This window comes from Papio anubis, chromosome 1 (genome assembly GCF_008728515.1).
Source record: "Papio anubis isolate 15944 chromosome 1, Panubis1.0, whole genome shotgun sequence".
Lineage (NCBI taxonomy): Eukaryota > Metazoa > Chordata > Mammalia > Primates > Cercopithecidae > Papio > Papio anubis.
Window position 1 is genome coordinate 190207127 of NC_044976.1, and position 15465 is coordinate 190222591.

Sequence of the window (15465 nt, forward strand, 5' to 3'; positions counted from 1 at the left end):
TCCGTTATCCTCCCAGCCCTTATAGCAATATTATTTTCTAAATTTTTTTGTAGAGACAGGATTGCACTATGTTGCCCAGCTTGTCTCAAACTCCTGGCCTGAAGTAATCCTCCCACCTCAGCCTCCAAAGTGCTGGGATTACAGGCATGAGCCACCACACCTGACTGCATTATGTTTTAATGACAAACTTAATTTCCCTCTTCAGTTGCCATCTTACCTAATGGTAGAACACTTCCTTTGCCAGTTCAGCTTGGATTCCACCACATCAGTGTGTTGTCAACCAATTCAGGCTTTTCGTCTCCCCACGTCTTTGAGGTGGCATCTATGCTTGAGACAAGTGAGGGTGAGGGCACACTGGCACCTGGCACTCAGCGGGGAGGACCCAGGCAGAGTGTCTCACACCTGATTTTAACCATCAGGCAGATTCCAGCTTTGCTGCTGGCATCCACATCTCTGTTTCCAGTTCCAGATTTGGTGTCCTCTGAGTTCCAATGGCCAGACCCATGAGGCAGCCTTTTTTTTTTTTTTTTTTTTGAGGAGTCTCACTCTGTCACCCAGGCTGGAGTGCCGTGGTGCTATCTCGGCTCACTGCAACCTCCACCTCTGGGATCCAATTGATTCTCCTGCCTCAGCCTTCCATGTAGCTGGGATTACAGGCATGTGCCACCATGCCTAACTAATCTTTGTATTTTTGGTAGAGACAGGGGTTTCACCATGTTGGCCGGGTTGGTCTCAAACTCCTGACCTCAAGTAATCTGCTTGTCTCAGCATCCCAAAGTGCTGGGATTACAGGCGTGAGCCACTGCACCAGGCCTGGCTTTTCTTTTCCCCTGGGAGTTTATTCTCATTAAGGTTACACATGCCATGAATGAGGAGGGAGAGGATGAGATCTCAAAATGCCTCTCCACTGGTGTATTAATATACTTGAACCCCCATAACAAATACCACCGACAGGGTGGCTTTTGAACCCTGAATAGCTGAGACAAGTCTCAGTTAATTTAGAAAGTTTATTTTGCCAAGGTTGAGGGCACCATGACAGAGCCTCAGGAGAGATCCTGATGACATGTGCCCAAGGTGGTTGGGGAACAGCTTGGTTTTATACATTTTAGGGAGACATGAGACACCAATCAAGATGTACATTGGTTCTGTCCAAAAGGTGGGGCAACTCAAGAAGGGAGGGGGCTTCCAGGTCATGGGTAGGTGAGAGACAAACAGTTGCATTTTTCTGAGTTTCTGATTAGCCTCTCCAAAAGAGACAATCAGATATGTATTTGTCTCAGTGAGCAGAGGGGTGACTTTGAACAGAATGGGAGGCAGGTTTACTCTAAGTAGTTTTCAGCTTGACTTTTCACTTTAGCTTAGTGATTTTGGGACCCCAAGATTTATTTTCCTTTCATAGCTTAAACAACAGAAATTAATTTTCTCACAATTCTGGAGGCTGGAAGTCCAAGATCAAGTTGTCAGCAGGGTTGGTTTCTTCTGAGGCCTCTCTCCTTGGCTTATAGATGACTGGCTGTTCTCTACATCTTCACATTATCTTCCCTCTGTACATGTCTGTACATGTACAATCTCTTTTCACCCTAATGACCTAAGCTTAGCTTAATCACCTCTTTGAAGGCCCTATCTCCAAAGACAGTTACATTCTAAAGTATTAGGATTAGGGCCAGGTACGGTGGCTCATACCTGTAGTCCCAGGATTTTGGGGGGCCAAGGCGGGAGGATCACTTGAGGTTAGGGGTTCAAGACCAGCCTGGCAACATAGTGAAACCCCGTCTCTACTAAAAATATAAAAATTAGCCAGGTGTGGTAGTGCACACCTGTAATCCCAGCTACTTGAGAGGCTGAGGCAGGAGAATTGCTTGAACCTGGGAGGCGAAGCCTGCAGTGAGCAGAGATCATGTCACCACACTCCAGCCTGGGCAACAGAGCAAGTTTCTGTCTAAAAAAAAACCTAAAAGTTAAAGATAAAGTGTTAGGATTAGGACTTTCAGATATGAATTTGGGGTGGGGATACCATTTAGCCCATAACATCTGGGTGCCAACCACTCTCCCCCACTGACAGCAGACTCTTAAAAACTGAAAAGTCCAGAAATCAGAATGCATGAGCTCATTGATCCTACTAAGCACCTCTACCTGCCAGGTGTTTGAATGAAAAGTGGAAGGTAGAAAGACACTGAGATGCTGAGATGAGCCAATCCTGTTTGCACAGCCCTTCCCATGGCTCCTGTTCTTTCTCTCCATAACCTACTGCATCAGGCTTTGGGAGGGAAGAAGAGGGTAGAGGAGAAGAAACAGGAAGAGGAAACAAAAGGAAGAAAAACTTTTTCTTCATGAAGCTTCCAGAATGTTAGACTCCTCTTCCATTTTTGACTGTTCCTTCTTTGTTTCTTTTGCTGGTTCCTCCTTTTAACCCCGACTTTTAATTTTAATTTTAATTTTAATTTTTTGAGATTAAGTCTCGCTGTTGTTGCCCAGGCTGGAGTGCAATGGTGTGATCTCGACTCACTGCAACCTCTGCCTCCCAGGTTCAACCGATTCTCCTGCCTCAGCTTCCTGAGTAGCTGGGATTACAGGCACCTGCCACCACACCCAGCTAATTTTTGTATGTTTAGTACAGACGGGGTTTCACCATGTTGGTCAGGCTAGTCTTGAATTTCTGACCTCAGGCAGTCCATCCGCCTCAGCCTCCCAAAGTGCTGGGATTACAGGTTAGCTCCCTCTCAAGATTGAAGCACCCCAGGGCTCAGTTTAGGGTCTCTTCTTATCTACTCATTCCTTTGGGCATTTCATCTAACATCAGGGCTTTAGATTCCAACTCACATATGCTAACGAACCTCATGTTTATGTCTCCAGCCTAGTGATTACTCCTCAACTCCAGATTCACACATCACCTGCCCCCTTGGCATCTCCATTTAGATGTCTGTTAGGCATGTCAAACTAGCACATATTGAACATCTGACCTTCTCCTCTTTCCTCATCAGACACATCAAATCTGCTGGTTTTATTACTATTTTTTAATTTTTTTTTTTTTTTTTGAGACAAAGTCTCACTCTATCACCCAGGCTGGAGGGCAGTGGCAAATTATAGCTCACTGTATCCTCAAACTCCTGGGCTCAAGCAAGAAGCAGCTTGAGCCTCCCAAGTAGGTAGGACCGCAGGTTTAGGCCACTATGCTTGGCTTTTTTTTTTTTTTTTGTAGAGACAGGGTCTCCTTATGTTGAAGAGGCTGGTTTCAAACTCCTGGCCTCAAGCAATCCTCCTGCCTCAGCCCCCACAAGCATGAACCATTGCACCCAGGTAAATCTGCTCTTCTTATGGCTGAGGAAACTCCATCCCTCTAGTTGCTCGGGCCAAAAATCTTGGAGTTATCCTTTACCCACCTCTCTCTCATACCCCACATCCAATCCATCAGCAGCTTTTGTAGGTTTCATCTTCAAACACATAGATCCAGAATCTGCCCATATTTCTCATCACCCCAATTGTAACTGGTCTAAATGACCATCGTCTTGTTCCTGGATTACTACAATAGCAGCTGACCTGCTTCTGTTCCCCCGACCAATGCAGCCTACTCTCAATGCTGTAGCCAGAACAATCCCATTAAGACACAAACCAGATCACGCCTCTTTTTCTGAAAACCTCCATGGCTTCCCATCTCATTCAAAGTCAAAGTCAGAGTTCTTACAAAACCCCACATCATCTGCCTCCTTCCTCCACCACTGTGCCTCCATCCCACAAAACTCCCTGATCCACTCTACTCAAGCTTCCTTGCTCTCCTTGAATGCACCAGGCACACTTCTACCTTTGAATCTTTGCACTAGCTCTTCCCTCTGTCCCAAATGTCCACACACCTAACTTCATCACTGGCTTCAAGTCTTTGTTCAAATGCCACCTTCCTCAAGAGGCCCTACAGACCTGGAGTCAAAGGAGATCATTTTCGAGCTTTAAAATTTGACTACCCCGCTGGATTTCAGACTTGCATGGGCCCTGTAACCCCTTTGTTTTGGCCAGTTTCTTTTATTTGGAATGGCTGTATTTACCAAATACCTGTACCCTCCTGTATCCAGGAAGTAACTAGCTTGCTTTTGATTTTACAGGCTCATAGGTGGACTTGCCTTGTCTCAGATGACACTTTGGACTATGGACTTTTGGGTTAATGCTGAAATGAGTTAAGACTTTGGAGGACTGCTGGGAAGGCATTATTAGTTTTGAAATGTGAGGACATTAGATTTTAAGGGGCCAGGGACAGAACGATACGTTTTGGCTGTGTCCTCACCCAAATCTCAACTTGAATTATATTCCCTTAATTCCCACATACTGTGGGAGGAACCTGGTGAGAGATAACCTGAATCACGGGGACAGTTTCCACTTACACTGTTCCCGAGCAGTGAATAAGTCTCTCAAGATCTGATGGTTTTATTAGGGGTTTCTGCTTTTGCATCTTCCTCATTTTCTCTTGCTGTCACCATGTAAGAGGTGCCTTTTGCCCTCCGCCATGATTCTGAGGCCTCCCCTCAGAATCATGTGGAACGTAAGTCCAATTAAACCTCTTATTCTTCCTAGTCTCGGGTATGCCTTTATCAGTGGCGTTACAATGGACTCATACACCTACCCAGACCACACTGTTTAACATGACAACCAACCTGCACTTTCTAATCTCCCTTACCCTGTTTCACTGCTTTAACACATCTTTTCCATTATACTTATCACCTCCTGATGTATAATTCACTATTTCTTCATTGTGTATTTGTCTTGTTTTTGAGAGACGGTCTCACTCTGTTACCCAGGCTGAAGTGCAGTGGCATAATCTCAGCTTATTGCAACCTCCACCTCCCAGGCTCAAGTGATCCTTGCACTTTAGCCTCCCAAGTAGCTGGGACTACAGGAGCCCGCCACCATGCCCAGCTAAATTATTTTTGTATGTTTTTGTAGATATGAGGTTGCTACATTGTCCAGGCTGGTCTCAAACTCCTGAGCTGAAGCGATCTGCCCACCTTGACCTCCCAAAGTGCTGGGACTAGAGACGTGAGTCACTGCACCTGGCCTTACATTGTGTATGTTTTTTGTTAGTCTTTCCCCATTGGAATATAAACCTCATGGGGTAGGGATTGTTTTGTACAGTGATATATCCCTAGAACAGTGCCATGCTCACATAGTAGGTACTCGATATTCGAACAAATGAACAGAGAGAACATCCTAGAATGTGTTCAGAAACCAAATGGAAATAAAGCACAAGAATTAGTCTTTCCCAGCCTGACCTCTCTTTGATTCTGTTGCTAACTGGCTGCGTGTCCTCGGACATGTTTAACCTCTGCCCCATCACTGTTTAACAGAACTTTTTTTTTTTTTTTTGAGACAGAGTCTCACCCTGTTGCCTAGGCTGAAGCACAGGATGCAATCTCAATTCACCACAACCTCCACCTCCCAAGTTCAAGTGATTCTCCTGCCTCAGCCTCCCAAGTAGCTAGGATTACAAGTGTACACCACCACACCCAGCTAATTTTTGTATTTTTAGTGGAGACAGGGTTTCACCATGTTGGCCAGCCTGGTCTCAAACTCCTGACCTCAGGTGATCCACCCACCTCTGCCTCCCAGAGTGCTGGGATTACAGGGGTGAGCCACCACACCCAGCCACATAGCACTCTCTTTAATGGCAGTCACATTCTATATCTGCAACATCCCATAGGGAAGCCACTGGCTGCACAAAGCTACTAAGCACTTGAAATGTGACTAGAATGACTGAAGAACTGAATTTATTTTATTTTATTTTAATGAATTTAAATCGAAGTAGTCACAAGTGGCTAGTGGTCGTCCTATTGGACAGTGCAGGCCCGTTTCCTCACCAGACTGAGGAGAGAGAGATGTGTATGTCCAGCATCCAGCTGGCAATGACAGACACTCAGTGCAGGCTCCTTCCCTGCCCCACACTGCTGAAGGCCACAGGTAAGAAGCCCAACTTCCACACCAACGGCACAGTCCGCTACTATGGGGGTAGAAGGACTGGAGCACTTTTTGTTTTTAAAGAAGGCACGTTGGTTTTACTAAATGCATGGGGTCGGGGGAGATCACAGAGTGATTGCCCCAACTCCACAATGGGGTACAGAGGTTTTGACTCCCTTTCTCATAGGGGAGTCAGAGCACAGGTATCAGCGCAGGCCCGGAGAGAGAACAGCTGCAAGGACTCTAGGAAGAAGCAGATGAAATAAAGGATGACACGTGGGGATATTTTTTATATGTATATGTATGCCAGAATTGTCACATTTTTGATGCCTTCATACAATTTTGAAGAGCCCTGGAAGTCCTTAGAGGTGCACTGGGGCCTGTCAAGGAGCTTGGAGAGGACTCAAGCAATAGACTTCTCCCCAGCAGAACCACTCTACACTTGGCTGCTTTTCAGGGTAGAGTTTTCTGTTACAGAGTTTGAAAATCACTTCAAATCTCCCGGAAGCAAACTTTAAAAACACTGTCAATAAACGTGAAAGTCAACCACCGTAGCCCCAGCACATGGCATGGGAATGCAGCTCCAAAATACAGGGCCACACAACTGTAGTGTCTCAGGTTGTGTTTTGAAAATCCAGCTACCTCAGGCTTCCCAGGACCTAAGATCTTTAAATTCTGGACTTCAAAGGCCTAGACTTTTCACTGATTCAGATTTAGTAATAAACAACGAGGCCTGATAATTGTTTATTAATTTGAATACAACTGACTACAGCAACAGTTCTATAACATAACATAAATGAAAGATCAAAATATATGCATATCATATCAGAGACTTGGATTGAAAAACCAAAAACGGCTAAGTATATTAGCAAGGGTAAACCATGCTCTATAGTGGTTCTAGGTGATGAAGAAAAATAGGAAAGAACAAAGATCTTCAAGAATCTTCTAAGACAAACCTCAAGAATGCCACTGAAACTGTTTTCTGGAGTTCTGTGTAAGAATTCACTTCAAAATAAGTTTCACATCTTAGGAGACTGTGGGATCCTCAGCTGGAGAAGGAGGTGGGGCAGGAGGTACTGTGAGGTGGGTCCTGCGAGGGGGAGGGGTTTGTTCCAAATCCAAGTGGGAGAGCATCTCCTTGGCTTCATCACTTTTCTGGGTAATTATCTCTTTTCTAGGAAGAAAGGCACATTGAATGCCATTTGAATAAAGATAGGGGTTTATTTTTTTTTTTTTTTTTGAGACGGAGTCTCGCTCTGTCACCCAGGCTGGAGTGCAGTGGCCGGATCTCAGCTCACTGCAAGCTCCGCCTCCCGGGCTCACGCCATTCTCCTGCCTCAGCCTCCCGAGTAGCTGGGACTACAGGCGCCTGCCACCTCGCCCGGCTAAGTTTTTGTATTTTTAGTAGAGACGGGGTTTCACTGTGTTAGCCAGGATGGTCTCGATCTCCTGACCTTGTGATCCGCCCGTCTCGGCCTCCCAAAGTGCTGGGATTACAGGCTTGAGCCACCGCGCCCGGCCCAAAGATAGGGGTTTAAATAAATAGAGAGAAAGAACAGACTGGGCATGGTGGTTCATGCAGATACAGATAATCCCAGCACTTTGGGAGGCTGAGGTAGAAGGATCACTTGAGCCCAGGAGTTCAAGACCAGCCTGGACAACATAGGGAGACCCCCTCTCCACAAGAAAATAAAAATTAGCCAGGTATGGTAGCATGTACCTGTGGTCCCAGCTACTCGGGAGGCTGAGGTGGGAGGATTGCTTGAGCCTGGGAGATCGAGGATACAGTGAGCTGTGATTGTACCATTGCACTTTAGCATGGGTGACAGAGTGAGACCCTGTCTCAAAACAACCAAAAAGAAGGAACAAAAGAAATACCCCAGATGCCAGCATCTAAAGAGAATAGTTAACATTTTAGAGGACATCCTTTCAAGCTCCTCCAGCCACACTCACCTTGCAGAAATGAGATCTACTTTATGAACACTTTGTCAGTCAGCTCTCCTCAGAGTGAGCTCAGCTGTCCCCGTTGGTGCCATGGAACCAACAGAGTTGGAGTCTGCACCCTCACTCCTCCACCCCCATCCTCCAAGGGTCTCTTAGGATTAGAGCAGGAGTTCTTCCCATCAATTAGCTTTCTCCATCCCCTACTGGCCTCTGTGCATTTCATCCTGGGACAGGCTGTGTCTAAATCTTGCATTTGCATTCCAGCTATTCGTAGGGCCAGTCCATTCTCAGGTTCACTTCACAGCTCCCTTTGGCCTAACTTGTCCCCATCGCCAGGCTGCGAGGTTCACCTCCCCTTCTGCTGGAGTATACCAGGGTCTTCCCATCCTCTCCAGGGCTGGGCAAACCTTGCCTTGCAAGCGCATAGGACTAGCCTGTCAAGCTTTTACAGGTTCAGATTTAACTGTTCCCTGAACATTTACTATGTTCCAGGGACTAGAAATTACCTAGAAAGTAACCACATGTAGAATCTCAGCCCCCACATTAAATCTTTCAGCTGAGCAAGCTGAGACAGAAGGTGATTTACCCAGATCATGTGACCAGAAGGCAGAACTGGAATCCAAATTTAAATTTTAATCTGGCCACAAGTTCACGGCTGCCATCTCCCAGTCAAAGCTGATCCCTAATGTTGCTGAAAGGATGTGGGATGATAGGAAAGGAATTGTTTGGTGGCTAGGACAGGCCGCAGAATTGTGCCATCTCGTCCTTGGATGGACATTAGAGCGCAGGGACCACACTTCCTGCAGACAATGCCCACTCTCACGGTCTAAACCCGTGGTGTCAAACTGGCCGTGCACCACTATCAACAAGGAGTTAACATTCCCATGTATGGTAACTAAGAAATGGTACCTAATTCCTATTCATTTGTTAGTATCTTAAATCCTAATAAATTCTAAGGTCAAAGGGCATTGTAAACAACATTAGATGGAATCTGTATTTTTTATTTCAAATCAATAATTTTGATTTTTTTGACCAACTTCTTAACAGATTTAGTAAGATTATTATTTTTAATCTCATAATGTACCCAACGAAGAGCTCAAGCTAGAGGTGTCAGCTTGGGCCAGGCACAGTGGCTCTCGTCTGTAATCCCAGCACTTTGGGAGGCCGAGGCAGGTGGACCACTTGAGCCCAGGAGTTTGAGACCAGCCTGGGCAACATGGCAAAACCCTGTTTCTGTTAAAAATACAAAATATTAACCAGACATGGTGGCGCATGGCTGGTGGGAGGCTGAGGTGGGAGGATTGCTTAAACCCCAGGAGGTTGAGGCTGAGGCTGAGGCTACAGTGAGCTGTGATTGCACTACTGAACTCCAGCCCAGGTGACAGAGCGAGACCCTGTCTCGAAAAAACAAAACAAAACAAAGTGATCCCCACTCCCCACCCTCTATCAAGAGCCACCAATGTGAAGTTTATCCCACCACCACCCACGCAGTGAACATACACAAATGGGTGTCATCACCCTTTGAAGGGCCATGTGAGAAAAGTCTGTTTTCCACAATGGATGACAAAGCAGTTTCCTCTTCTGTGAAACGTGTCTTGCAGCAGCATTAAATACATTTAAATAACCAGTGCCAGCTACAGTTTCAGGCACTTGCTGGGGCTCAGTGTTATGCTCCATCCCAACCCCACAAGCGATCCAGAGGAAAGATTTTAGGTACCTCGTGGTCATGGTGACTCGGCGCCTGGTTACCTCGGAGGTCAAGTCCTTGTAGGGGAGATTAATGCCGTTGTCTGCAGGGCTTCTCTGAGCCATGGCCTTGCACTCAGGGGATTTGAGGAATTTAAAGTTACTGCACCTGTGAGTGTAAAACACACATGCTAGCACCCATGCTTCAGGGGTCAGGAATGCTCCAGCTAGGTCCAGCATGACGCAGTTTGCAGAGAACATTCACTGCCTTACTCTCAGTGGGTTTTCTGGACAGCCTGGCCATCATCCTCCTTCCCCCTAGGTCAAGAGGCAGATATTTCCTCAAATACCTATTATGAGGAGTGGGCGGCTAAGAGTAAAATCCTTGTTGATTGTTTATATATAACAAATGTGATTATTCCAATCGTGCAATGGGCGGCTCTCATTACCCCCAGATAACACCGAGGACATGGAGGCACAGAGAGGTGAACTGAATCTCCCCAGGTTGCACAGCAGCCCTGTCTCATGCTGGTTTCCCTCTAATGGCGCCATTCCAGAGGAGCCCTTTCCTCACAGGGCTGTTTGGCCTCACTGACACGTGCAGAGCTTTCTTCCTGGAACACTTACCTTCTAAAAAGTAGGAAAGGGACATAAACAAGACTGCGGCTGGGAGCCAAGCAACTTGTCCAGATACGCACATGGCATAGAGACTGGAGGATCGATTTTGATAACAGAAATAGCGGCCACCCATTTACTGTCAGCCACCTTGGGATGTCCTTTTACTTTGTCCCCCTCCTCCTTTTTTTTTGGGTTTTTTGTTTGTTTGTTTGTTTGTTTGTTTTTGAGGCAGGGTCTGGCTCTGTTATGAAGGCTGGAGTGTATCGGAGCCATCTCGGTTCACTGCAGCCTCCGCCTCCCAAGTAGCTGAGACTACAGGTGCATGCCACCATGCCCAGCTAATTTTTGTATTTTTTGTAGAGATGGGTTTCACCATGTTGCTTAGGTTGGTCTCAAACTCCTGAGATCAAGAAATCTGCCCTCCTTAGCTTTCCAAAGTGCTGGGATTACAGGCGTGAGCCACCATGCCTGGCCCTTTTACTTCATGTTATTTGATAACCACAGTAACCCCACATGTAAGTATTATGATCCTCATTCAACAAATGGGGAAACTGAGCAGTAGAGAAATCAGGTAGCTTTTCAGGAGTCACAGAGCTAAAATTAGAACTAGGTCTGTCTGACTTCAAAGACTATATTCTCTCCACTACAGAGCCAAGTCATCTCCCAATAAACAGAAGATGAATTAGAATAATTCCCATTCCTAGACACCAGGTCACACTCAACGTGGTGACTCTGCCATTCTACAGTATAGATTGCAACAGCCGGAGCTCACCAGCTTGATCTCTTGGCTGGAAAGGTTTGTTCTTATAAGGATGCCCAACTTACCTTTTAATCCCAGGTCAGCTTAGCATATAACCGCTTTTACGCGTCAACTCATGGATTTGCTAAGAAATGTCCTTATGACATACTCTGTACCCACATACCAGCTACTTCACCACTTTGGAAAGAGAAAAGGTGAAAAAAGGACCACCAACGTCAACTTCCTCCCCTTGAGTCTTTTATCCTCCTGTAGTCAGTCTCTCTGAGGAACTTGGGTTAATAAGATTGATTTGCAACCTTAGAAAGCATCAGCTGAAACAAATTACCCCTGGAGCCATGTCCTTGAGAAATCCCCACAGATGTCACAGGGAGAGAACGGGTCTTGGGGGCAGAGCAGGGAAAGAGCTTTCTGTCATGTGAGCAGTGGTGAAGCACTGTCTTAGACGCTAGTAAACACGACATTGTGACCTAGTCTCTTTATCGGCTACTTTTTAAAAAGCTAATTCACATACACCCCGCCTCCCAGTGCCATCAATCATCACTGATCCCACCTCTTCCTGATAATTCACAGCACTTCTGCCATGTTGGCAGGTGTTTCAGCTCTGAAATTAAAGGAGTTGTTTGCGCAACTCCCACTTTTGATCTGAGTGATCTCGGGCAAGTAATTTAACCTCTAGAAGCCTTGGTTTTCTTATTTGTGAAAGAGGACTAATACTATCTTCTAGGGCAGTCGTGAGGGTTGAGAAAATATTTGCAAAAAATTCCTAATTTTGCCTTTCTTGCATTTTTTTACTTTTAAAAATGTATTATTACTATTATAATTATTGAGACAGGGTCTCACCCTGTCACCCAGGCTGAAGTGCAGTGGTGAGATCATAGCATAGATCCCATCAGGCTGAGGTGGGAGGATCATTTGAGGCCAAGAGTTCAAGGCTGCAGTCGATTTCTTTACAAATATAATAAAACCACAATAGAAGAAATGAAGCTGGGATTAAAAACAAGGTTGACATAAGGTCTATATATACATAGATAGATATAGCTATTTCCCTTTGTCAACGAAAAGAGTCAAACTCTGTAAAACATTTGAAGAGATTCTGAGCCAAATATGAGTGACCATCATGACCTGTGACACAGCCCTCAGGAGGTCCTGAGAACACATGCCCAAGGTGATCGGGGTGCAGCTTGGTTTTACACATTTTAGAGAGGCAGGAGACATCAATCAAATACATTTAAGAAATACATTGGTTTGGTCCAGAAAGGCAGGACAACTCAAAGCAGGGGGGGCTTCCAGGCTATAGGTGAATTTAAAAATTTTCTTTTTTATAATTGGTTGAGTTTTCTAAAGACCTGGCGTTGATGGAAAGAGAATGTTCAGGTTAAGATAAAAGATGGTGAAGGTCAAAGGTTCTTTCAAAGTCTTATAGTGACTGACCTTAGAGACAATAGATGACAAATGTTTCCTATTTAGATCTCAGTTAATCTCTTTAGGATTGGGAGGGTCTGGAATAAAAAGCTCTAGCTATGTTAATAGAGATTCTTTACAGATGCAAATTTGCCCCCACAAAGAATGGCTTCGCATGACCATTTCAAAATATGGTGAAGAAACATGTTTGGGGGTAAAATATTTTGATTTTCTTTCTTGTCTCATAATGTTATGCCAGAGTCAGGTTGGAGAGTTTAAGCCACGATTAGTGTTAAATAAAACCCATCTGAAGAGAATTTATGATTTGCAGGGCTTGATACCCCACACCCCTTAGATAGGAATTTGGGCAAAATAAAAATCAGAGTTTAGTCCTCACCTTCATATAATGGAATGAAGGTAAGCCCTGTCCCCTGTATTAGTCAGGGTTCTCTAGAGGGAAAGAGCTAATAGGAGATAGATAGATAGATTTTATACAGATAGATTATATATATATAAATATATATATACATAAATATATATATAAAGGGGAGTTTATTAAGTATTAACTCACATGATCACAAGGTCCCACAAGCTGTCTGCAAGCTGAGGAGTAAGAAATGCCAGTCCGAGTCCCAAAACTGAAGAACTTGGAGTCTGATGTTGGAAGGCAGGAAGCATCCAGCACAGGAGAAAGATGTAGGCTGGGGGCTAGGCCAGTCTCACCTTTTCACAGTTTTCTGCCTGCTTATATTCTAGCTGGCAGCTGCGTAGACTGTGCCCACCCAGATGAAGAGTGGGTCTGCCTTTCCCAGCCCAGTGACTCAAACGTTTTTTGTTTGTTTGTTTGTTTGTTTTTGAGACAGAGCCCTGCTCTGTCGCCCAGGCTGGAGTGCAGTGGCGCAATCTCGGCTCACTGCAACCGCTGCCTCCCAGGTTGAAGCAATTATCCTGTCTCAGCCTCCCCAGTAGCTGGGACTACAGGCCCACACCACCACGCCCAGCTAATTTTTGTATTTTTAGTAGAGACGGGGTTTTACCCCGTCACCATATTGGTCAGGTGGTCTCAAATTCCTGACAGGCGATCCTCCCACCTCGGCCTCCCAAAGTGCTGGGATTACAGGTGTGAGCCACCACGCCCGGCCCTAACTCAAATGTTAATCTCTTTTGGCAACACCCTCACAGACATACTCAGGATCAATGCTTTGTATCCTTCAATCCAATCAAGCTGACACTCAGTGTTAACCATCATGTTACAGGAAAGGGGTCCTGAACCAGACTCCAAGAGAGGGTTCTTGGATCTTGTGCAAGAAAGAATTCAGGGCGAGTCCACAGTGCACAGTGAAAGCAAGTTTATCAAGAAAGTAAATGAATAAAAGAATGGCTACTCCATAGACAGAGCAACCCCAGGGCAACTGGTTGCCCATTTTTATGGTTATTTCTTGATGATATGCTAAACTAGGGGTAGATTATTCATGCCTCCCCTTGTTAGACCATATAGGGTGACTTCCTGACATTGTCATGGCGTTTGTAAACTGTCATGGCGCTGCTGGGAGTGTAGCAGTGAAGACGACCAGAGGTCACTCTCGTCACCATTTTGATTTTGGCTGGCTCCTTTACTGCAAACTGTTTTATCAGCAAGGTCTTTATGACCTGTGTTTTGTGCCAACTTCCTATCTCATCCTGTGACTCAGGATGCCTTAACTGTCTGAGAATGAGCCCGGTAGGTTTCAGCCTCATTTTCCCCAGCTCCTATTTAAGATGGAGTTGCTCTGGTTCACACGCCTCTGACAATCACACCCTCCAAGCCCAATTAGATACTTTCTGAAAGCAGGGGCTGGGTGCAGTGGCTCATGCCTGTAATCCCAGCACTTTGGGAGGCCGAGGCGGATGGATCACGAGGTCAAGAGTTTGAGACCAGCCTGAAAACATGGTGAAACCCCATCTCTACTAAAGATACAAAAAAAATTAGCCGGGCATGGTGGTGTTCACCTGTAATCCCAGCTGCTTGGGAGCCTGAGGCAGGAGAATCACTTGAACCCGGGAGGCAGAGGTTGCAGTGAGCTGGGATAGCGCCATTGCAGTCCAGTCTGGGTGACAGAGTGAAACTTCGTCTCAAAAAAAATAAATAAATAAAGAAGGAAAGAAAGGAAAAAAAAAAGCAGGAGCCCAGTATTTTTCCCTTCCTCCTATCTCAGGGGTTGGCCAGGCTGAGCTCCTAGTGGGGACCCAACAATTACTTACATTGAATCAGAAGATTCAGAAGCATTGTCTTCTCATCTGTTCCTTTAGCTATATGATTCCCAAAGTCTCTAAATCGTGAAGGGTTTTCAAAGTATAGACAAATTTTTGCATTGTATTTGAATATGTCAGAAGCAATTATTGTATGTAAATTTCAGGAGATATACAGCCACAGTAATAATTTGTTTTTGTTTGTTTGTTGTTTTTGAGATGGAGTTTCGCTCTGTTGCCTAGACTGGAATGCAGTGATGTCAGCTCACTGCAATCTCCACCTTCCGGTTTCAAACAATTATTGTGCCTCAGCCTCCCCAGTAGCTAGAACCACAGGTGCCCACCACATTTTTTTATTTTTAGTAGAGATAGGGGTTTCCCCACATTGGCCAGGCTGGTTTTGAACTCCTGACCTTAAGTGATCTGCCCATCTTGGCTTCCCAAAATGTTGGGATTACAGGCATGAGCCGCTGCGCCCAGTCTTGATTTCTTTAAATAATCTGTTTTGTGTGTGTTTGTTTGCTACTGTTTTAGTTCAATGACTTTTGAAAACAAAATCTGAGCTTTAGCTAGGAACCCTCAGGGAGTCTGTTGTAGTTCAGATACATCTAAAGTGTTGACAATAGTATAATCCAGAAAAAAATCACTATTTCCCACACTAGCCATCCTTTAGGATGTGTCATACTTCGCTGAAACATGTTCCTGAATCCTGACGTCTAAACATGAAGCTTACATTTCATACAAGGAGAGGTCCTGGTAATAAAGCCGTTGAACAATAAGAGTCTATTTCTTTACATTGATGATAATGAAAGCACAATAGAAGAAATTTGCTATTTGGGAGGATAAGATGTAATGAGCTAGGATTCAAAACAAGGTCTGCTTGATACCAA

General features: G+C 45.1%; 1 protein-coding gene across 3 annotated transcripts; it reads right to left on the minus strand.

Moving 5' to 3' along the window:
* Positions 1-5532: 5532 nt before the first annotated feature.
* On the minus strand, positions 5533-14854 carry MYOCOS (myocilin opposite strand). 3 transcript variants are annotated; one of them, XM_031658637.1, is made up of 3 exons: positions 14588-14854; positions 9599-9736; positions 5533-7111 (listed from the first exon to the last, which is right to left on the minus strand). In XM_031658637.1, coding segments are annotated over exons 1-3 (288 nt in total). In that variant the 5' UTR covers positions 14590-14854; the 3' UTR covers positions 5533-6963. The 3 variants fall into 3 exon arrangements, with proteins under 3 accessions (XP_031514497.1, XP_031514498.1, XP_031514499.1); XM_031658638.1 differs by lacking the exon at positions 14588-14854 and adding an exon at positions 12918-12944; XM_031658639.1 differs by lacking the exon at positions 14588-14854 and adding an exon at positions 11011-11243.
* Between the last annotated feature and the right edge of the window lie 611 nt (positions 14855-15465).

Excerpts from the sequence above, each read along its gene's own strand:
- MYOCOS (XM_031658637.1), bottom strand. Across the intron at positions 7,112-9,598 it reads CGAGTCACCATGACCACGAG|AAAAGAGATAATTACCCAGA; the intron begins GTACCTAAAATC and ends CTTTCTTCCTAG.